General features: G+C 39.0%; 4 protein-coding genes across 38 annotated transcripts; 2 read left to right on the top strand and 2 right to left on the bottom strand.

Annotated features, from left to right (window-relative positions):
* The first annotated feature begins 83 nt into the window (after nucleotides 1-83).
* On the top strand, nucleotides 84-5021 carry LOC100119197 (regulator of nonsense transcripts 2). 2 transcript variants are annotated; one of them, XM_016983815.3, is made up of 3 exons: nucleotides 95-293; nucleotides 377-467; nucleotides 554-5021. In XM_016983815.3, exon 3 carries the CDS (start codon nucleotides 651-653, stop codon nucleotides 4158-4160), a length of 3510 nt encoding a protein of 1169 aa, XP_016839304.1. In that variant the 5' UTR covers nucleotides 95-293; nucleotides 377-467; nucleotides 554-650; the 3' UTR covers nucleotides 4161-5021. The 2 variants fall into 2 exon arrangements, with proteins under 2 accessions (XP_016839303.1, XP_016839304.1); XM_016983814.3 differs by having other exon boundaries at nucleotides 84-467.
* Nucleotides 4493-7878, bottom strand: LOC100119156 (methylosome subunit pICln). Of its 4 annotated transcripts, none has more exons than XM_008205517.4 (7): nucleotides 7477-7878; nucleotides 7286-7333; nucleotides 6660-6789; nucleotides 6325-6470; nucleotides 5974-6195; nucleotides 5818-5907; nucleotides 4493-5321 (listed from the first exon to the last, which is right to left on the bottom strand). In XM_008205517.4, exons 3-7 carry the CDS (start codon nucleotides 6776-6778, stop codon nucleotides 5230-5232), a joined length of 669 nt encoding a protein of 222 aa, XP_008203739.1. In that variant the 5' UTR covers nucleotides 6779-6789; nucleotides 7286-7333; nucleotides 7477-7878; the 3' UTR covers nucleotides 4493-5229. The 4 variants fall into 4 exon arrangements, with proteins under 4 accessions (XP_008203739.1, XP_008203737.1, XP_031782067.1 ...); XM_031926206.2 differs by having other exon boundaries at nucleotides 4719-5321; nucleotides 7286-7373; nucleotides 7477-7832; XM_008205515.4 differs by lacking the exon at nucleotides 7286-7333 and having other exon boundaries at nucleotides 7477-7846.
* A 40-nt stretch (nucleotides 7879-7918) lies between these two features.
* On the top strand, nucleotides 7919-9978 carry LOC100118135 (adrenodoxin-like protein 1, mitochondrial). Its single transcript, XM_016983817.3, has 4 exons — nucleotides 7919-8309; nucleotides 8466-8517; nucleotides 8600-8847; nucleotides 8917-9978. The coding sequence occupies exons 1-4, from the start codon at nucleotides 8198-8200 to the stop codon at nucleotides 9018-9020; spliced, it is 516 nt and encodes a 171-aa protein (XP_016839306.1). The 5' UTR covers nucleotides 7919-8197; the 3' UTR covers nucleotides 9021-9978.
* LOC100119123 (calpain-B) lies at nucleotides 9344-22181 on the bottom strand. Of its 31 annotated transcripts, none has more exons than XM_032597875.1 (16): nucleotides 19938-20054; nucleotides 18789-19055; nucleotides 16784-16959; nucleotides 15518-15694; nucleotides 15232-15419; nucleotides 14840-15143; nucleotides 14330-14762; nucleotides 14091-14248; nucleotides 13733-13950; nucleotides 13615-13657; nucleotides 13114-13158; nucleotides 12865-12991; nucleotides 11008-11142; nucleotides 10530-10657; nucleotides 10239-10434; nucleotides 9344-9959 (listed from the first exon to the last, which is right to left on the bottom strand). In XM_032597875.1, exons 3-16 carry the CDS (start codon nucleotides 16925-16927, stop codon nucleotides 9874-9876), a joined length of 2382 nt encoding a protein of 793 aa, XP_032453766.1. In that variant the 5' UTR covers nucleotides 16928-16959; nucleotides 18789-19055; nucleotides 19938-20054; the 3' UTR covers nucleotides 9344-9873. The 31 variants fall into 31 exon arrangements, with proteins under 31 accessions (XP_032453766.1, XP_032453764.1, XP_032453762.1 ...); XM_032597873.1 differs by having other exon boundaries at nucleotides 18789-19156; nucleotides 19832-20052; XM_032597871.1 differs by having other exon boundaries at nucleotides 19832-20052.
* Between the last annotated feature and the right edge of the window lie 1691 nt (nucleotides 22182-23872).

Below are 23872 nucleotides of genomic sequence, written 5' to 3'. Positions count from 1 at the left end.
CAGTTCGCGGGTATATATAGTATAAATATTGGAACTGGAACGCAGGGAACAGTTTATATATATATAGTGCACGGATTTATAGAAAAATACATATAGGTACATCCCAAGAGTGTCCGTGGAGCTTGAAGGATTCCGGCCCTGGCCTACTGATAATATGCGACTATAATAATATCCAAAAAGGAAGAGAAAAAAAGAGTTGGAACTCGGATTGAAACTCTGCGGCTGATGGAATACGTACACAATTATATGCAGCATATGCAGTGTACACTTGCCCCATATGATTCATATAATAAGTATACAATATAAATTGCCTTTAGAGGTTAGTCCAGCTTATGTTTCGTCCGCAATTGTATGTAGTTTTGTTATATGCAATTAGCTACTGTAGAGGCTGTATATGCTCGATGACCGATGCCGACATCAGTTGACAATATTGAAATCAAACAAAATATACAAGTCCGACTTTAATGGTAAGTTATTTTCTGTGCAGACTTTGTATCGCATTTATTAGCATACATTTTAAATACGTTTATTGAGAGGAGTACATTTTTTTCAGTGTCGATTAAACTAAGCATAACCTTACTCGAAACTATAACAAAAATATCGTTTTGGAGATTAGCAGCGATTTATAAGCTGCTACATATTCAGCCAAAATGTCAGAAACAACACAAGAATCCTCTTCCAATGAGAATGCCGAGGCGGATGCTATTTCTGAAGAAGATCGCAAATTTTTTCAAGATTACCTCAAAGAAACAGAGCAGCGACTTGCAGCTAAGGAAGAAATACGAGCGGGAAATGTCAATGTAATACGACCACCTGACTCTCACTTTAGTAAACTGGACTCTAGTCTTAAAAGAAATACAACATTTGTCAAGAAATTGAAGACATTTAGTGGTACTCAATTGGATATGTTTTTGAAGGACATGGTTAATTTAAATCTCACCAAATATGTCAGCGAAGTTGCAACAGCGCTGGTAGATGCCAAACTCAAAATGACAGACGTCGCTCCTGCAATAAAAGCCTGCAGTGTCCTGCATCAAACATACGCCGAGTTTTCCACACATTTTTTTGAGAATTGGCAAAAAATTCTGTCCTTCAAGGTAGGCGATAAAATTACCAACCCTAGTAAGCTTAGGATAGATTTGAGGTTTTATGCGGAGCTTATAAACGCTGGTATTTTCACGCATAAACAAGGACTTCCTCTTCTGGGCTCAGTGTTGACAGTTTTAATTAACATGGACAAAGAGGAGCACAACAATGCCAGCATAATCTTGAGTTTTTGCCGTCACTGTGGAGAAGATTATGCTGGTCTTGTGCCGAAAAGAATTAGGGAACTATCGGAAAAGTTAAATATAGCCTTACCAAAGAGTAAGCTCCTCACTCCAGATAAGCAGCAAAATGTCAAATCATTATTACGGGACTACTACAACTCTCTTTGCAAGCACTTGTTCAAGGAGCACAAGGAGCTGCAAGCATTCGAGAAACAGAATAGGAAAATCTTACAAACAAGGGGAGAATTGAGCAGCGAAAGAAAGGAGAAACTCGAAGCTCTTCAACTTTCGTACGAGCGTTTGCTGAGCAGCGTTCAAAGCTTTTCTGACACCTTGGATGAGCCCATGCCTGAGCTGCCAGTGGACAACGAAGTGAAGACGGAGACGGAAGAGTCTCTGAAAATGATAAGCGAGGGAGAGGAGAACAGCATCATGGAAGACATGTGGGGCGACGAGGAGACGCGAAGGTTCTACGAAGTTTTGACAGACTTGTCGGTCTTTCTGCCAGGTTCCTATGCGAAGGAGCCGCCAAAGCAAGAGAAAGCCGATGCCGCCATTACGGAGGAAGTCCTGGACGAAGATCTGACGTTCGAGGAGCTGGAGGAAGTAGAGAAGCCGGCTGAAGAGGTCGAGGCGGAGGTCGAGGAGCCGCAGGTCAGCAACATCAGCAACAAAATCCTGCTGGACGCGTTCCTGAGCCACCTACCGAACTGCGTGAACCGCGAGATGATCGACAACGCGGCCGTGGACTTTCTCATGAATCTCAACACCAAGCACAACAAGAGAAAGCTGATCAAGGCGCTGTTCGGGGTGTCGCGGATTCGGCTGGATCTGTTACCGTTCTACTCGAGGCTGGCGGCGATCCTGCAGCCGGTGATGCCCGAGGTGGGCAACGAGCTCTGCCTGATGCTCAAGCACGACTTCAAGTACCACGTGCACAAAAAGGACCAGATCAACATCGAGTCCAAGATCAAGGTGGTGCGCTACATCGGCGAGCTGGTCAAGTTCAAGCTCTACTCCAAGATCGAGGCGCTCTACTGCCTGAAGGTGCTGCTGCACGACTTCACGCACCACCACATCGAGATGGCGTGCAACCTGCTCGAGACCTGCGGCCGCTTCCTCTTCTGCTCGGCGGACTCGCACCAGCGCACCAAGGTCTACCTCGAGCAGATGATGCGGAAGAAGGCGGTGACGGCCCTCGACTCGCGCTACGTCACGATAATCGAGAACGCCTACTACTTCGTCAACCCGCCGGAGAGCACGGGCAACGTCGCCAGGAAGGACCGGCCGCCCGTCCACGAGTTCATCCGCAAGCTGCTCTACCAGGAGCTCTCCAAGACCAACACCGACAAGGTCCTCAAGTGGATGCGCAAGCTCGACTGGGAGGACGAGGCGCTCGCGAGCTACGCCATCAAGTGCCTCACCGCGGCGCACAACGTCAAGTACCTCAACATCCGCTGCGTGGGCAGCCTCCTGGCTGGGCTGGTCGCCCACTACGAGGCGGTCGGGCCCCTCGTCGTCGACGGCGTCCTCGAGGACATCCGGCTCTGCATGGAGATCAACCTGCCCAAGTACAACCAGCGGCGCATCGCCATGGTCAAGTACCTCGGCGAGCTCTACAACTACCGCATGGTCGAGAGCGCCGACATCTTCCGCACGCTCTACCTGCTCATCACCTTCGGCGTGAGCACCGAGCACGCGGCGGCGCCCAGTCCGCTCGACCCGCCCGAGCACCTCTTCCGCATCCGGCTCGTCTGCACGCTCCTCGAGACCTGCGGCCAGTACTTCAGCGGCGGCTCGAGCAAGAAGCGCCTCGACTACTTCCTCGTCTTCTTCCAGCACTACTACTGCTTCAAGCGCGCCGACCCCGTCTGGAGCCAGTCGTCGGACAATCCCTTTCCCGTGGGCATCGACTACATGTTCCGCGACACTCTCGCCATGCTCAGGCCCAAGATGCGGCTCTTCGAGAGCCTCAAGGAGGCGCAGGTGGCCGTCGAGGAGTTGCGCGCCACGCTCTATCCGAACCTGTGCAGCTCGAGCGAGTTGGCCGCAACTGCCGAGCACCAGGAGGAGCCCGAGGGCGGCCCCGGCGACATGAGCAGCATCCCCGAGCTCCCCGAGGACGAGCTCGCGACCGACAAGCCGGCGGAGCATCTGCACTTCGAGGAGGACCTGTCGGAGGCCCAGTCCGAGGAGGAGGACTGGACGAACGAGGCCAACGAGCGCGACGAGCGCGACGAGCGCGACGAGCGCGACGAGCGCTTGCAGGGCACGCAAGACAACGATAATACCCAGGGCGAGCAGAGCCTCTCCGAGGGCTGCTGCCCCAACGGCGCCGGCGGTGGCGTGCTCATGGACACTTCCGAGCTCGTCGCAGCTCTACCCGCGGCACCCAAGCGGCTCCACTGTCCCGAGGACGACGACTTCCTTTCGGCCCTCGACAAGATGGTGTCGGATAACATCCAGGACCGAATGCGCGACGCAGTCAAGCCCCAGCAGGTCGATATCTCGGTACCGCTCCACGTCAAGAGCACCAAGAAGACGTATGAGCAGCTCCAGGAAGGGCCCTCCGACAGCTCCACCATGGACTTTGTACTCATGCTGCGCAAAGGCAACAAGCAGCAGTACAAGAACCTCGCGGTGCCCGTATCCTCGGAACTCGCGATGAACCTCCGCAATCGCGAGCAGGAGCAGAAGGAAGAGAAGGAGCGAGTTAAACGGCTAACGCTCAACATCACCGAGCGACAAGAGGAGGAGGACTACCAGGAGGCCATCAATCAGGGCACCAGGCCCGTCACTGTCAACCTCAACCGTGAGAGGCGGCAGAAGTACAATCATCCCAAAGGGGCCCCCGATGCTGATCTCATATTCGGACCCAAGAAAATTCGGTAGACCATGTTGTCCGCTGCTTATAGATCATCTCTCCTGAACAAAATAATGACTGTCCAATCTAATTCGTTCTTGCTACCAAAAACTAACGCTTTGTGCGTTGTTGTTATTACATATGCTCTCGAGAGTCATTGATTTTTCCAGCCGTGCTTACGTATGTAGACATCTTGTATCTTCTAATTCATTACTGAATACATACATACATACATATATTATATTTATACACGAATTTGACGCTTCACGCTAATTTTTGCGCGTTCGGTGTAACACTCTTCGATTTATTTTTATATTCGAATACAAAAATTGTTTGGAAAGAAAATCAATCGTCATCGTCCTACAGTTACTTAAATATATATTTTTTAAAAATATTTGAAATACATAAATACTTGTAAAGTAACGAAATGTTCAGTGATTGTATAAAATTGATAAAAAAAAATAATAATAATTTTTACAATATAAGCTTCTCTTGTAGTATCAATTATAACGTTCATGCATTGAGCTATAATAGGATTCTAGAATAATGTAGTGCTTTTGTAAATACACATTTTTATAATAGTACACTGGTCGTGTCCACGAAATTCATTATTTGTCAATGCGCTGCTGATGTGTTATTTATAAAATCAGATAAAAAAAAGCTCTTTGACTGTCGCTATTAAGTTTGTGATATTGCCAGAACGGCAACAGGTGATTCTCAAATTGTCGCCGCAATTTAATTTCATTGTTTGCAAAGAAATAATAATTTCTTATGCTATAAATTCATGCAAATGCTTTCTTACAAATTATGGTGAGAACTATAAAAAATTTTGTATAAAAAATGATTTTTTCTTTTACAAATGATGAATAAATAGACTATACCGATGTTTACTTATTACCTTTTTATCTATGAAACCGCCATGTACAAAATGAATATAAATAAAGTTCAGTGATTTGAGAGATTTGTTACATCTTTTCTGTGCATGCGATAATGGTTAGTGTATCATCTACGAGGATATGCGTGAAATGAATTACACAGAATAGATTATTTGTAACTAAATGCAGGAGAGTACAAGCCAAGATCCATTGTTTATATCCTTTAAGGATCTTCTTCAGCATCTTCAAATTGACCTGCTTCAACCTCCATAGCCTCTTCTGCTTCAGTACCGTTATGGCTTGCCCCAACTTCCTCTAAATAAAAGAATATTATATTTTATTAGTTGTTATTTATAATTAGTATACAGTATGCTTTTCATTATTTTTATTTTTTATAAAAAAAGACGTTATAATTGCTTTAGAACTGTTTTTTTGTTATTTTTCCTTCTGACATATTATTATTACAATTATCATTATTATTATTATTATTATTTAATGTAAGCAAAGTCAAGTTTACATAGGCTTTATCAAAGGGGAAATAGCCAACCCAAAGAATGTGCTTGTCACTTGTTGAAAATCTACTTTGTTCACTCTTATTTACTATTTTATATTGCCAGCACGAAAGCCTTTATGACTGCGTGCTTATAAATATAGCAGGCTGAAAATATCAGTTTTTAGCCCTTGGTGGACTAACTATTAAAAAGGTAGCTGAGCGACCGCCTTACTTTTAGTTTGCAAAAATATTAAACTAATTAAATTTCGAGGTTTTTAAGCTGTATACTGCATAAATAAAAAATAAAAAGTTAATTACCTGCGGGTATAATGTATGGAGCATCTCCTGCACCTGCTTCATAATACTCAAAGTCGTCTTCCTCTGCATCTTCATAAATATCTTCTTCAGCTGCCAGCAAAAAAAAATTTACATAAAATGATGTCAAATATAGATTAAAAAAATATTCAGTCTTACCATCAGAAAAGCTGTCTTGAGGGTCTGGATGAAGTGCTTGACACTCATTCATGGCTTGAAACATAGCATCTAAACTATTTGTGTTATCTGGTGCAAATCTCATTTCGGTAATCGGTGCATCAGAGTCATCATCATCAGAGTCATCGTCGTTGTCATCGTTGTTCTTTTCATTTGTGTTATTGCTTTCATTGCTATCATTATTTGACTGTAATGTTGGAGAATCTAGAAATAAGTGTTGAAAAATAATTTAATGTATTGTATCAAGGATAAAATTGCATTTATTCATGAAGCAATAAGAGTTAGCTATCAATTTATATTACATCTTTTATTTATACTGAATTGAAAATTTACCTGGAAAGTCTACTTTGGCATCGACCATTACATACAGACATTGCCTGGGATGAACTTGCTCATCTCGAGAAATAGCGTGTAAGGATATATGAGGATATTCCAAAGAGAAACCCTGTCGAGTGTCGTTGTTGACCCATGACAGCAAACTGTTGATCATTTGCAATTAAAAAATATTAGAAGAAGGAAACAAGTATCGTAGATACTAATTGTTGCGAACATTTTATTAGATGTTAATGACCATTCAAGATAAATCACTTAATTAATGAGCTACCTGGTATAGCATTAAGAATAAAGAATTAGTGTATACAAAGATTAAAGGAAAAAAGCTTCCAAACCTTTCCGTGATGTATAAAGTTCCTTTGCCAACTTCTCTGTCGTTGATGTATAGTGTTGTTTGTTGCTCTTCATGGCGAATTCCTTCCTGAGGTGCCAGAAAATTGCTCAGTACAACCATGTTTGTTGAACCTGCAAGCAGAAAGGTGATTATGGATGTAGCTCATGCAACTACGTACTAAAGCATTAGGTTGGCGAATAATTGATTGCCCTGGCCACAGTAGAAGTGGAAGAAACAAAAAAAAATATGAGTAAGAAGTGTGAAAGAAAGAGCTAGAGGCATTGAAAACGTTTTGGAGTACTCAAGGTCAAGAGGCAGCTTGAATAATCCAACAATTCACGGATCCATATATTACTTATATAGGTGCAGTAGATAGTAGGTAAGCGCTCGAGCGCGTTAATTATTTAGAGCGCGATTGAACGACAAGGCTTGTTACTGGCGTGCAGGGTCAATTACATAGATATAGAATCGAATACAGGTTGATAATGTATGTATATAAGTAGCGAAAAGCAAAGTAGAAAAAACGTCGAAAACGATTTGTCGCGGAGCACATAATTCAGCAACTAAGCATGCCGACGACGACGATGATAATTACGCCTTGTTGTAGTTGATAAAATAAATGCTCACCTGCTACAGAGAGCGACGAGGAATTAACACGAAGTAGATAAAAGGCAGCTTCGTTGAAAAAACGACAGTTTGTCAGATTCTGCAGACACTGAATCTCCGGATTACGCAGGCCGACGAGTGCGAGGCCAACTTCGGCCTCTCAAACGTAGCCGGCGCTCGTAAGAACACCCATATATTATAAATAATAATACCTGGATCAGTGCCCTTGCTTCTGGTGCAGCTTGCAATTGCTGCGATTCGTGCAGCGTGACTTCTCTCTCTTTGGTGTGCTGCTGCGCGCGGAGCCGGATCCGGATGATAAATAATCCGTAGCAATAAACTGCTTAGTTATATGTATACATATACTATGTGTGTGTGTGCGTGTGTGTGTGTGTGTCTACGTGACACTCATGTGGGCTAACTGATTTACTGATCTGATAGCGAACACTCTCGGGTCAGCTATATAAACAAGCAACACGAAGAAGCGTTTCTAACCTCTCGTATGCGGAATTATTTCGTGTCGACCGTCGCCCGCGAGTTTTGCTTACTTACGGCTCGCCAATCGCGATTCTCGCGAATGCAAACCTACTATTAATCCAAGTATTGTATATATAACTATATAACTATATATATATATATATATTCGCAGGTGGCGCGCCTGCGCCCAATCGTCCATTCGGCGGCGGACGGCCGCTCACTCGCGAGTGGACTGTCGCGGAAAGAGTTCAAAGAGTTGCGGATTCGGATTTCATTTCGGAGTGTTTGGAGTTTGTACCGCACGGGTTCGGACGGACGGATCCGACCGACATGTTTAGTTATTATTGCGCGGGCGCTGATCTTCGTGCACGCGGTAGCAAATGCTGCTCGGGACTCTTCATCTTCGCTAGGGAAGATTATGCTGAGGAGAAACGGATTTTTTGCTGAAACAACAAGATGACATCGGCATTGAAGCCTTTCATGCTGCTCAGAAACTATTTGCCGAGATGCGGAACCTCGAAAATATGTTCTTCGAAAGTTTGCAATAAGCAGATCCACACTACCTTTTGTAAGTCTTGGCTCATCAATTATAGTCTCTTATCGCCATTTCTAGTCTGATGTTTATATCCTCGCCTGAATATTTGTTTCTGTCGCGATACCAATCGGTTCATGTTGTTTCTCGTATAAGTTATGTCATTTTTGACTCTCGACTCTTATTTTACAGCTCTCCTTCATGGGGAATATGAATTTCAAGATCCAAAGTCTGAAGACGAAGTGTAGGTAACTTCCTTTCTTCTAAAATTGATATCTATTTTTTAGTAACCTTCATAAACAATATTCTTCTGATCCTTATTGCAGTGTTAATGTCACTTACATTGACAAGAATGGCAAAAAAATACCAGTAAGAGGCAAAGTTGGAGACAATGTATTGTACTTGGCACACAGATATAACATTGAAATGGAAGGAGCTTGTGAGGCATCGTTAGCCTGTACCACCTGCCATGTCTATATTCACTATGATTATCTGGATAAGCTGCCAGAAGCTGAGGAGAAAGAAGAAGATCTATTAGACTTGGCACCATTTTTAAAAGAAAACTCAAGATTAGGTTCAATTTCTTTTTTAGCCAAGCTTAACCTATTAAAATGTATAACTAATCAAGTATTGCCTTTTCTAGGTTGTCAAATAATACTGACAAAAGAATTGGAGGGCATGGAACTGCAACTGCCACAAATAACTCGAAACTTTTATGTTGATGGGCATACACCAACACCTCATTAAATGAAAAATTTGTATTGTAAATATGCTTTTATAAGTAAGGAACTATATAAAACAGTAGTATTTAATAGTTTTATTTATCAATTTGAAAAAATTATGCTGAATAAACATGCTCGAATAAAAAAAAACAGCAGAATAAAAATTGCATGTAAACAATGCCTAATGTACTTGCGCAACAATAATATGATATCCAGCAAACCAGCAAAAAATTTTCCTCTGGCGTGTTTTTGGAAAAAAATTATTAAATTAATGCTTTTGTTTGACTTGAAGAAAAAATTAATGAAATTCAAGAAGAATAGAAGGATATGAAAAAAAACACATTTTCATTTTGGTGAAGTACAATATATTTTATGCTATGTATACATATATATAAATAACGTTCAAATTTCACTTTACTATATCAGTATAAATATTAAGAATATGGTAAAATAAATTATTTACTATATAAAAGCTATTCGAATTGATAAATTGTAATATCAATGCTTTGTTTCAAGGCAAATAGTTTCAACGAAAAATCTATTACATATTTAATAGTAAAAATATCAGTTATCGGCAACAACAGCTGTGACATGCACCATCAGATCCTATTCCAGTATGTATATAAATATATTTATGTATATTTATTTATTTAAAAGTCAAAAATAGAGAATCTTTTATATAACTTTTCAAAAAATTCGTATAATGTACAAAAAATTATTTATTCTTATAATTACTATAAGTATGTAGAAGCCATTGAATACAAATTTGGAGATTCCATGATAATTATCACACAGTGTGTTGGCTATCGTCTGTTTACAGTAATGAGTTTACTCTTTTGTAATGAATAAACTCAACGACGGAATATTTTTGTAACAACTTATGAGTATAACGTTTTTTCGACCCACTCTTCCAAAGTAAATGTGGCTGAATTAGTGTGGTCTGGATCTCTTTCCCGGAAGATATCTGTGTTTTTAAAAATATTTAAAAAAAAAATAAGAATAGTAAAATGACATCTTATGAACATCTAATATTTTTCTACTTTCTTAAAGATACAAATTTACTAAACTTTTAAAAAGATTTTATCAGTAAATTTTACAATTTGAATTTAATTTTTAATAACTGCAAAACCGAATTAAAAGTTTACTAAAAGCACAGTACACATCCAAAATACATGCACAACTATTTACATAGATTGAGGATCATAAGGATAATCTAATAAATCAAATTCCGTTATATCTTTACCGATCATAGTTTTCAATCTAACAGCACACATAATATAATCATCAAACGATATCAATCCTTCTTTAGTACCATATCTATGTACCAAAATATTTAATATATGATTATTTAATCGATAGCCTGCACTATTCAGTGCTTGTCTGAGCTCAAATGCACTCAAGTAACCAGAGCCATCTCTGTCATACAGTCTGAATACCGCCTGTGGAAAATAAGTAAAACATGATCATCCATTTTTAAAATAGTTTTATAAATATAAATTTATTAAAATTTAGAAGCTATATTTCAAATACGTACTCTCCAGTTTCTAATATCATTCCACAGTGCTTTGAATTCCTCAAATCCTAATTTTCCAGAGTGATCAGTATCTAGCATTGCAACCATACTTCGACAAACATCTTTGCTAAAGCCTTGATTATTCATTTCTATAAAAAATATATGTATACATATTTGTTATTTATGTTCATTTGAATATCTGGAAAAAAATCATCTGTGCATTATGATTGTAATTATAACAAATATATACTTTAACATAATTTATACATAATATGTATATCAAATTAGGTGATTTTTTTCCAGAGAATCAAATTTACGGGCAAGTTCAGAAACAAGCAATGGCATCCTCATTCAAAGGCATACAAAAAACAATACTAAAACAAAATAAAGCTATTTTTGACGAGTGTATTTAATGAATGTGTTGCTTGTGCATTGAAATTATTGCATGTTTAACATGTGATATTATTTGTAAATTTGTAATAAAGCAAATATACTTTACCTATATCAGTCTTATTGGCCTGTTCGTTATTACAAATAATACCACAGAGCAAGGAGATAAGAGTGTCGATGAAAGAACCATCTTCTTGTGGGGGTTCAGGGTTATGAGCCTCACTACGACGTGCCGGTGGCAATTCTACCCGTAACACACAGCTACATGTTAGGAATTCTTACATACGTGCATTTGGGTCTTAATGCTAATATTTAAATTTCTTTGGCATATTTGATCACCATTTTTTCTATTGAACACATTTATTTTGTCTATGAATATGTTACATACTTAGGGTGAGCAAAATTTTCAAAGAAAGTTATAAGAAAGAAGCTATTTGTAACTTTTGTTCTATATCTTACATTACTTGTCTTATAAGTATTATATATGCACAACATTAGTTTATCACTTATTAATTAATATTTCAAGTAAAATCAATGTTTATTTTGTTGTTAAAAAAAGAGACATAAAACGTTTCAAAATAAAAAATGGAGTCCAGCTAGGATTCTAAAAAACATGTGTGTATATATATATATATATATATATATATATATACATTAAACAAAATTTTAAAATAATAAATAAATGTATAATAACTAGAGAATGTTAGAGTGTTAACAGGAACAATTTAAATCTGTTTGAATCTTTCAACAAAATTGGGAGACCCAAATGTATTTATGCATCATGTTGCAAAAGCAGTTATTTTAGCAAAGAAATTGGACAATGATATCGCTTTATGCATAGCAAGTTAATAAAAAAAGGAAGTTAATCAAATTAGAGCTTTACAATTGTTTTGAAACCTTATTTTTAGTAAAGCTATACCAATATTTTAGTAGACTATTTTTCTTTATTATGCAGCTACATATTATATTAAAGTGGCATTAGAGTATGCGTTAATCAAAGATGCAAGACAAAATATTTACAATTTTTTAATGTATAAATTTAACCATCACCATTGAATGAATATTTTTTAAAATGTACAGAAGCCACTTTAATTTTATATGGATATACGACAAACGTTAAATTTACCTTCTTTTTGCTCCCAACTTATATAAAATTGGCTTTTATCCGGTTAAAAAAAAAACTAAAAATAGAATAGTTTTTATCACTATACTTGTATGGGGAAGCGAGCTTAATAGCATTCATCAACGGGATTCTGGAGAAAAAGTAATTATGACGACCGGTCAGTTTAGTGTTCCATCGTCAATTGTTTTGATAGGTCGAGAAAGCTCATGGCGAAAATTATTTTTTATTTTAGGATTTTCTCTAGGATCCCGTTGACGAATGTTATAGAGCTTGTTTGCGCGCACAAGTATAGTTATAAAAATTATTGATTGTAATTTTTCGGGAGTCAGAAAACAAGCCGAATTTCTACAGAAGTTGGAAGTATATCAGCTAAATTTAAACGATACAATGGCCCCTTGATGAATAGACTTTTTATAAATTGTCACATAACATATAAGTTATAATAAACTATGCATATGCAAGTGTATTTTTTCATGAATTTAAAATGACTTCCTATAAAAACTAGAATAAGTCACTGAAGGCCTATTTTTATAATTAGATAATTTGATATTTTTAAATCACCAGAGTAAAATAATTTCATCTAGATCCTGATAAAGATACATACCACATGGATAGAACCATATGTTCATGCTAAATAAATTTACAGAATTGAAAAGCATAAAAAATAAAGATATAAGGCATATTTTTAGTTGAACTAGTTTTTATAGAAAGATGATATGAGAAAAATGAATTTCCAATAATGAAATGGTGCCACTGTGATATTAAAGATCGGTCATACTATATAATATTAATAAAATGTAATTTTTTGTACACCTGTTTATTATCACAAAGTAAATACTGTACCTTTACGCATAGCGTAATCTAAAATTTCTTTCAGTTCCATCCAATCAACTTCCATATCATCACCAGCCAGTTTCCTAAAGAATTCTTTGACTTTATCTTCATTTCTGTCAACTGGTTCTGGTTGTACCTGAAATATACATTTTTACTTTTTAGTATGTTGCGATTCAATTAAAAAATCTCAGTTGTAGTACTTTAGTTAGTATTATTGTTAAGGAGGTTGTTAAATGTTTTAAGAGGAATTTAACTAACCTTGTTATCTCCATTGCCAGTATTATTGTCATTAGGATTTTTTACCTAAAAGCCAAGCCATAAAACGTGCAAGATATATCAAGATGTTACATAGTGATGATTTTTGCTGAATTAATTGCCATTACAGTGTTACTACAATTTTTGTTAAGTGAGCACCAATATTAATATTAAGCACCGAATGTGGACACAACCAGCTATTTTGATCATTATTGACATCAAAGTAGAAAATAAAGGGTTCGTTTATTGCCTTGTTTTAGTGATTAATGAGACTATACACTTTGATATCAATAAAATATAGCATGATACTTGTGTCATAACTAGTTCTTCATAGCACAGAGTTAAGGCACCCTCGTTATGTTTGTACACGCCGTGCTGCAAAGTGCTATTTAAGCCACTTATATCGTAATGCACTATTAACGCATTCCATTTTTTTAAAACTAACATCGATTAGTGTTGTAAAATTAGTGTTATACAATAAGTATTTTTAATTTTCATACATACCCTATCATCAACTTCACCTATTCCAACTTGGTCATCATTTTCTCTATAAATTATTAAAATTTTATTGTAGCAATTTTAGAAGGTTAGTCTTACATTTACATAAACATTGTATACATACTCCATGTTGTTTTTGTTTTCAGAGAATATTCGAAGTAAGAATTCACCTTCTTCATTTGGATCAAAGGTACTAGGAACTATACAATAAACTCCAGGTGGAAGTTTAAATCGACAGCTAACTTCTCTTAAGTTGATAAACGATGGTGAACGAGCGACTGATGCATTATATTTGAAGAAATTAATATCTAAAGGCTTTGGAAGTCTATCAGGATTCTCTAACTAAAGAATAAATTGAATTAAGTACGAATTTAAATATAGGAATAGGAATATAATAAAAGTCACATATTATCTTTTAATCTAAATTAATTTCAAATAAACAAAACAATAATTAAAAATTCAATTAAAAAACTTAATCTTACATGATAGACGGCAAAACCAATAGTAAGACAATCAGCACCCATTCTCCTTTGTGCTCTTCTATTTTTCTGCATGAGTGCGATAATGACGGTACATTTATCATCGTCCTCATCTGGATATTCTAATGTTATACGATATTGCGGATTATGGCAAAAAGTTTCTGAAATTAACACAATATTTCATTAAAACCTTGACTAATATTGAAAATAATAACGTTAGATTTGCGCATTAAATGATTTACCTAAAAAATTTCTGCATCCACCAGCAGTGACTCCTCTTACCCATTCACCTTCAAACACACTCATTTCCCATTTTTTCTTGCCTGCATTAAGATCATCTTCTGTTAAAGAGTCAGGATTCAAGTTACAAATTTCCAATCTTGTAAAATATTTTTTGAAATCTTGGAAGGACATCCAGAATTCTCCATCAACATCAAAAGTTAAACCTAATTCTTCTTTTTCATGATCAGGAATAAATCTCCACTCTGGTGAGCCATCGCTCCAAGGGCCGTTCCACTCAGCTTCATTACCCCATGGATTTCTCAATCTCAATAATGGAATTCTTCCCATCTGATTAGGCGTTTGAATATCTACATATTTTACTCTAGTTATACTATAAGCGTGTCCTCTAATAAGGCCTTGTGGGGTTTCAGCTTCTAATATACTTGGATCAGGCTGTCATGTACAGATTCATTTTATATTAATATTTAAATGTAAATTCAATAATATTAACATTAAATCTTTTTATTTACCTCAACAGAGCAACCCATGAGTGAATTTCTTTCATAAGCTTTGAGCAAAATACTAAAAAGATTGGGCGGGGTCTCATCCATTTCATACATTTCAGTAACTCCTCCAGTAAAGTCCTCCATTGCTTCACATGTAGTACCACCCTTCAAGGCCTCATAAGAGCCATGCAACTTGGCATAGGCTTTCTCAAGTAAGGCACTCCAAAATTCATTGTCTTCAGCTGAACGCAGGTACAATAGACGTCCTTGGTACGTAGGTAGACGATCGTCTATGACCACATCAACCCATCTACCATACTGCCAGAACCTTGAAAAAAATGGAAAATCCTGTACTAAAAACTTGGGACATTATTTGAAAAGATAGATGTACATGTACAAGTAATTATATAGTATACCTGAAATGAAATATGCCAGCATAGTTCTCTTCAAAGCTCTGATCTTCAGGTACAATTTGGAAGAACAAGTTAGGGTGTAATGTTAGATTTGCTACTGCAGCAAGTAGCCAACAATCTCCTAATTCACCTTGCTGAACATCAAATCTAGAATATCCTTCTACAAATAACTGAGGATTGTCAGCAATTTCCTGCATTTGTGTAGGAACCCAGATTAAATTATAATTCTTTGATTCTCCATTGAAGTCATGATAATTATGTACATTTATACAGATATTAAATAGTGTACCATTGGACGTCTCCATTCGATGTATCTGTCTGGCCTTTTTGAATAGAATATAGATGAATCTATAGCAGGGAATTCGGGATCTTCGAAAAGTTTTCCTTGAGAAAGACATTCTTGCCTCAGCTGATTGAAATCTTGGACTGTGCCTGTAGGCCTGATTCCAGATCCTCTTTCTCCAAGCTGCAAAATTAAACAAATAAATACTATTGATTGAGAAAAACTAGTTTTTAATAAACATTTCAAGTATTAATAATTTGCATGAAATTTTCATCCCACTTTTTACATTATTCTGTCATATCGGAGGTCTGATCAAAGCCAAAAGACTTACTTAGCTTAAATTATCAAAAAATCCAATGAAACTATCTGAATACATTATTTTTATTTTCGTATAAGTTATCTCGTGCGTCACCTAATGCTGGTGAACACCGAATAAGCTGCATATTGAGCGCTGAATGAGATGCAAATTTGCAATGGGTTTTGGAAGTATATATAAGAAAAGTGTACATACTTTTCAATGAAAATTTAATGAAATTTCAAGAGAAACTTGGCAAGCGACTGAGGCATTAAGTAGATGAGAAACATTGCCAAAAGGGTGTGACCACAACATAATAATGAAAGTGCTATCTAGGGTTGGGCTAAAGGTAGGCGAGTTATGACTGTTGTGAGTACATAACAGCAAGGATATTCTATATAGAAAGTCAAAGTTTAGACTGTATTCTGTTGTTGTTATAATTTCATCAATTTCAGGAGGAAAAACGTCCGAAATTATGCAATAAAAGCAAGCGAGAAACAATTCCTCAAACCAACACCATGGTATGGGGCATAAAAGTCCTTTAAAGACAATAATATTTCTCCAAGAAAAGAGCCACCGAGTCATCGCATCGCTGATCACTAGCCTTTCTTGCGCGCGCTAGCTCGCGCAATAAAGATAAGCGATCTCGCGTGCCTTTGGTATGAGCCGATGAGCGTCTGCAGAGACAGCAGATGACTGCGTGTGCGAATACTTAATACTCGTGAGTACATGCACCAACAGTTCAATCGCATTCTCTCGCGGATACTGTGCGGCGTAACGCGTTGTTGGATCGCCGTTAGCCGCGCGTGCACTTGACAGCTTGACTCATCGCGTAGGTATAATATAAGTATATAGTGCACGAGCTCTTATTCCACGTACTTACATGCATAGTTAGCCGTCGATGTTGAACAATAATACGAGAAAGAACAGTAGGGATAAGTTGTACTCATAATTTGTAAGGAAAAGTCTGGCCGTACCACTTTGATGTTGAAGAGCGAAGGCAGAATTCGCTTGACTTGGACGGCCCTTTTGACGAAGATGTCGAGACCGGGCTGCGTTGCCCTGTCGTAGCCCTCGTGCTCAGCAGGGTCGTAAGAGTCCGGGCAGGAAAAGGGCTCCATTTTGCCAATGACTTCTTATTTTGCAGCACCTCCTGCGCTCGAGTATACAAGTATAACTCACTGATCAATTTATATAAGGAGCTATACCGTTAGAATTGTTTGCGTCTATTCGTCGATCATTCGGAAACTTTCTACGGGAATTCGTTTCGATAAAAATACAAACAAAAACAAAAATACAAATTTTAACCTCGCAATAAGCGCGCAGCAGCTTATGTTTATCCTTATATCGAGAAATAAACCATAGGTGTGATACCTGCGTTATAAAGCCTGTTCCACTTTTCTCAATCAGCGGTGCGCACGCAGATGATTGCGAAGATTACGATCGCTTGCACTCCAATTATATCCAAGTTGCAGGACAAAAGCTAAGATTCGACTTATTGTTGGAGAACGAGCGTCGAACAAACGCACATACGCAGCAGCGGTATATAATACAGATGGAAGCTGAATCGCCAGTGGCCAGAGAGTAAAGTCAGAGCGAGTACTTATATATAGGTACTTATAGAGACTGATGCAGCGGCAACAGCACTGCGGTCTGCGAGTGATACAGCCGCGTTGACGGCAACGGGCAACGGCAAGAAAACCACTAAGTAATAGTAGTAGTGCGGCGAAAGGCTAGCAATAAGCCAAGTATACGTGAGCTCATCCGTTTTCTTGTGACGATTAGGTCGTCACGCGCGCGCCGGCGGCGGCGCTAAAAATCAAGTATACGCATAGCTACAGATATACTCGCATACACCTATCACCCATCCTATCATCACAGGGGGACTGGATCTCACTGGACAAGGAGTAGGAGAGGATTATAGCCTCACACCCAGAATTGTTCGAAGGTTATCCACTTTATATATTCTCCTCGTGGCTGTCGATCATTGTTCTCTCTTCTTCCTCTTCAGGCTCCAAGGTATCGCTTTTTATATATAAGTATGTATACATGTAAATATATGCGCAAGCCACTGCGGAACCATAGCAGTGTTTTGATTTTAGGTTATATTCCCCGGGCGGAACTTTTTTGTCTACGTACTATGTGTTAAATGTGTACTGTACATACACAGTTTAAAGTTTAGGTTGGGAGGGGAGATAAATCACGGATTATATATATATATATATGTATATATATATATGTAGGTATATACTGTGCACATCTGTTGCATCGTCGCAACTCGCGCGAGAGAGAGGGAGATGTCTATATAGGTACTTATATATATATCGAGTGCCTGCCGATCATATAGGTTCGACATGTAAGTAAACGAGAGATTTGATGATAAATTAATTAGAAGAGTAGAAGTCGAAGTGATACAACCTTGAAGACCAATACTTGGTTGATTAAAACATGCAGTTGCGTGAAAAACGAGTGCGCTTTGTCAAGTTTATTTATTTTTCTACCATTTATCAAAATTCCACCGACAGTTTACGTAACCACGCGAACATTTTATTGTTCATATTATATTTTATATGTGTGGTCTCCGATGTATTAGTTTAATATTTTAATAAGAGGCGCAGGGGGGCTACTGGTATTATATCACACACACACGCACACACGCACACACACACACATATATGTAAACAGAATTAAAGTAAAAAATCCTTTCGATCCTTGATCATAATAATATGACGTTTTCATGTTAAATATAAAGATATATACGTGATCTGCGTATTAAGTTGCTATAGAATTTATAGCCTTCCCGGAACGCATAATCTATATATACGTGCTCTATGAAACAACTTGGTTTTATCGAGAAATTTGCGAAGTGTATTTGAGTCGTTACTGCCGTTGACGCAGAAAAGCACTTGTAATAAATTCACTGCCCCCATTTTATCAGATTTACAAGGGTTGCAAGTACCTATATATGGAGATCATACTCACTTCTATTTTTTTGGCCTCTTTACGAACGATTGTCGGCTCCTCGATGACGTGCGCACCCCATCCATATCCAAGGTGAGGTCCCGTTTGGTGATACATGTCCTTTTGATTTTGTTTCCACAAATCCCTGATGTATTCACAAGTAATAAAGTACGCGGCAACGAATCTGACTTGTCAACTCAACGAGGATTATCGCTTACAGGGGGATTTATGATATCTTCCGTTGTCACGAGCTTGACATTTTTCGAAAATGTACACAGTCTACTAGTCCTATAATAGTGATGGTTTGAAATTTATTTTAAATATGTTCGTCGTTGATGAATTTGAATCAGCTTGCTTTATCGCCGGATGAATAATACACTTATCTTTTTCTGCTGGGGGCAATGAAAAAGTATCGACTCGATCTCTCTTTTATAACAATATGCAATGTGTATTATATAGTACGAGTAATGATTGTGCTGTGTTATAAATATACTATATAGTGGAACTCAATGAAAAAAGCGAGGATGAAGCGTATGGATTATCAGCGCGTATAACGAAGGGCAAACAACTGGCATGTGCAGTGAATTACGAGACTCGGTCAGCTGGTATGGAAGTGCAGCGCATAATATCGATCGTGTACCTGATAGTAGTAGCAGTAGCTTTGAGTTGCATGAAATCCTGTGGGATATTGAATAAGTATAAGAGAGTTCTTGTGATCTGTAATTTTCGAGTCAGAAAAGTAGCCGATTTTTATTTAGTAACAGGCACTGATGGGGGCGAGGCTGGGAGCAAGGAGTGGATAAACTTGTTCCAGTATATAAAAAGTATATAGTGGGCCTCTCAAGACTTGCCGAATAAGAAGATAAGCGCGAAATCTGAGTCACGAGATGTAAAAAAGGACGTGCAAAAAGTGGCCGTCTACACGCCAATGAAGCCGTGCGTTTAAAAAACTATTGTAATCCGGCTCGAAATTAGAATAATGAGAGAGAGAGAGTGAGGGGGGAGGAGGCGCACATCCGAGCGATCAAGCAGGAGCTATAGCGAGTATCAGCGGGGAGGAGCACCTATATATGCTATATATCTAGGAATTTCGTCGTCGACAGCTCGATATCCTCGACGCTATCATGCTCTCAGTCGACACTCAACTTGTAGGTTAGACGACAAGCTTACACTCGCGAAAACGGAAGAACGGGCAGAGCTATGACACGGCGAGTATACTTGTTACGAGACGGCTGCGCGGGCCAGGCGGCGTTTCGCTTGGAACTGATGCGGTATTGCGGTTTTCCCTGGAGCTGCGAGCCTGCGGGCTGCGACTACAGCGGCGCGCGCGAGCCGCGATCGCATTAAGTATATACACATATGTGTATATGTACCTATACATATAGGAGCTGGCGCGGCCTTTCCTGGCGCGAGGCGTGCGCGCGTGTATAAAGCTCTATATTTGCTTTCTCATTCAAAATCGCTGGGGGAAAATAATTACTGCTCAAATATATGACGCATTAAATTGCAGATACTTTTTTGGTGTATCAGCGGTATTAATTAAAACACTGCAGCATATTTTGCTGTTGCTCCGCAGTCCTATAACAAGCTATTTGGCCTTATATACTCGGTTCTCCTCGCGGTATACGTTTTACGCGACCACATGTGCCTGCCTTACGCTCATCGTAAATATAGTCGTCCAAACTATTTTTACGCCTATACAACGCCACGGGGAATCTTCTTTCTTGTGCACGAAAAATTCTTCCTGCAGCTCTCGCGCGTAACTTTCACGCGCTGATGTGAGCTACTTTTGGTATGCACGTGAGAACTTTCTACACGAAAACATCAGCAGCGTATTTTTTGCTTAACCTTAAAAAATCAAGTTTACAGTTACGATGCGCTCCGTTGATGATAAACGTTAATAAAAGTGTGATGGGATCAGTATAGGTCTGCTTTATGACTTTAACGATCCCGCTAAACAATTAAAGAATGACCAAGTATTCTCGGAAAAATATCAAATCTCTCTCGGACGTGCCAGATAGCTGCCATTAGAGCGGAGAGAAAAAACGCCCAATCGAGCAGCCTGTGCGCTTGTATATCTGTAAAGCGAAAATTGTGCTCAAATGAAGCGAGTAGCAGGAACATCAGTTGCTCTGGTTTCACTGCGATGCATGAACACGCACGTGAGACATGAATGTGCAGTTGCGCGAAACTTTTACGTAACGCGCTTCCTCTCCACAGAGCGCAAAAATCTCTAGGCTTTTTTTGAGCAATGCAATTTATTGAGTTCCGAATGGAGCAAGTGGTCGCTATATGTAATTTTTCTTCATTTTTTCTCGCAATTCTCGTACAATTTAACGCTTTTTTAATTAACTGCAGATTCCTGCAATGCATTGCATTGGAAAGCATGCGGTTCAATAAAAATGTTCGAAAAATTAAGCAAACAAACACAACACAAGGTGAAAAAAAAAAAACGCGTAACGACATGAATTATGAGTTGGCGAGTAACAGCTCCGCCGGTGTAGTATAGAAAAGAAGCGTTGGAAACAAACACAGAGCAGCGGCGGTAAAAATAAATCAGTATAATTGTTGCGGTCTTGGTGACATTCTGCTGGCACTTATTCGTTTGTCGTATAAAGTAGTTTGAAGATTCAGCAGCGTTTGGAAATCTCGGCAATTCATGATCGTAGAGAAAATTTGCCAAATCAAGTCAAAACAATCTAGCGCGAAATCATTTCTTTTCTCAAAAGCTCGAGAAGTGTATTCTTCTGTTGTTTTGCGCTTTGTCGATCTGATCCTCAGTTATTTGTGTAACATTATTACACATAATATGCCGAGTTCGTGGGTCACGTAGGTGACTTTATTTTATCTCTAAAAATACAAGTATACTTAATTTCGCGCGCGTACGCCGCGAGTCTCACCGGCACACGCACATAAGCTGGCTCTCGTCCATCAGTCTATGCGTTGCTAGAATGTGAATTGTTTTTTGCAGCGAGTAAGCAATACACAATTCGGACGCATCATTCGAGTCGGGCTCGAAAAATTCGTTGTAGGCAGCACATGCAGCGGAGATCGTTTAGCGTGAATGAAAAATGTGCGTAATTATAAGTGACCTTAAAAATCGACTTGGCCGGATGGTGGACGTCACCGGTCCCGGATAGTCCTCCCGTGAGCGGTCGCGACTGCAGCCTGTACTTGGAGCTGGTCCTGAACTCGTCTTCCGGTAGTCCCAGCAGCTGTGGATTTCTACTAGTACATGCGATAGAGAGAGAGAGAGAGAGAGAGAGTGCTGCAAAACTCGCAACAAGCCTCACCCGCGCATGAACTTGTCGATTCTGGCAGGCCCGAAGCGCTCGATCCTTAGCGCCCGCATGTAGTAGTAACAGTAGTCCGTCATCTCTTGCTGCGATGTGTTTTTTCCCGAGGTGGTCGCGAGACGAGTCGAGTCTACCCTTCGGCGCTCGCGCATAGCTATGCCTCGACAGCTCGGGGTCCAAGAGCGCAGTGGAAATGGAAAAGGAAAAGGGGAAAATGCATTATTAGGGGGGGACTAAATTTAGAAAACGCGACTCGAAAGAGCCTGCGCCATCAGCGAGAGCTGCTGCAGCGAGTGTTGCAAGGCCGGCGGCGTTTAATAATATTGTTATAGTATAGCATTGTCGTACATGTCCGCTGCAGAGCTGTTTGCTCACCAGAAAATCGCACGGACAGCGCAGCTCCTTTTCTTCCGTCGACCATTCCGTCCATTTCTCATATATATATATATATATATCGATGACTTTATTCACTTTTTGGATCATTATCGTACATAATAGGTGTGCTCGTACACTATCACCGTAAAATCTCGTAAAATATGTCGACACGCGGCTATAATAAAAATAAAAAAGACTCGTGTACCTATTCTCACTCTGGCTCTCGCAGGCAATCATGTAATACTCGACAAGAGTATGGCTCTTTGTGTATATATATATATATATATATATATATATATATATATATATATATATATATTTATGCGGTTGTAATATCATCAGTATGCAACAGGTACTCAATACACATTATACAACTATACCATATACGCGCACGTGAACAATCACACGCGTCCAATGCGGATGACGAGATTTTACAATTCATGATACAATTTACAAACGACAAACTTCCTTTTCTTCTTTTTCTACTTCTTCTTGTCAACGCGAAACATGCATGAGACATACATTAGCACGTTCTATACAATAACGCCGGATAAAGTTCTGAAGATCGCGATGCGCACATTATGAGTGACCCGCTCGCTCAACACGAGAAAGAAGGCATATAGCTATGTATATATACCTCAACTCGTCAAGTTTCTCCTTCTTACTTTGTGCGTATTCGTGAAATCTTGTCTCTCGAACGAATTTGACATAAAATTTTTTCACAGTCTCCAACAAATAAACTCTAGCGCTTGAGCAGCATAAAACACGCACTGTAAAAAGTATATATACTTGATGAGAGAACGTATATGAGATGCGCGCATACACATTATATAAATCATACAAGATACGCAAAAGCTCTTGCCTGAATGCTGTCGTTGCGTACACGACGAGATCAATGCGCGTATACGAAAAAACGCATGATATTTGACTGCTTCAAATTTAGGCCTTTGTGATCGCACCCGCAAACTCTGCACCTTACGTACATATTTACATACCTGTAATTGTGTATATATAGGTATACGCATAAGAGATACTCGTTCGCTCTCCCAATTATCCTTTACATCAATGACGGATGAATATGTCGCGCATGCACCGGCTATATTCATGTTCTTCGCTCTGCATCCTTATAATTATTAATCGTCGCACTAAGTTGCATAAAATCCTCTATGGATTTGTTTCCACACGCATTGAATAGGCCCTTTTCATCTCTCAAACTCGTCGGAGAGAAAATTACACATTCTTTCGAGCGTGTTCGTGAAATATTTCGAGAAAGCCCCGGTGAAAAAATATTCAGTTACTTTTCATTTCTAAGTGTATTCTTGCCGATGGCACATGGAAATTAAGTTATGCGAATTCGTTCATTTTTTCCCCTTGTTTGCTTCCAACCTATCATAACGCGATTATCAGTAAATATTTTGGCATCGAGTAGAAAAG

This window comes from Nasonia vitripennis, chromosome 3, assembly GCF_009193385.2.
Source record: "Nasonia vitripennis strain AsymCx chromosome 3, Nvit_psr_1.1, whole genome shotgun sequence".
NCBI classification, from domain to species: domain Eukaryota; kingdom Metazoa; phylum Arthropoda; class Insecta; order Hymenoptera; family Pteromalidae; genus Nasonia; species Nasonia vitripennis.
Note: the sequence above shows the minus strand (reverse complement) of the source record. Positions and strands in the feature narration are given on the sequence as shown.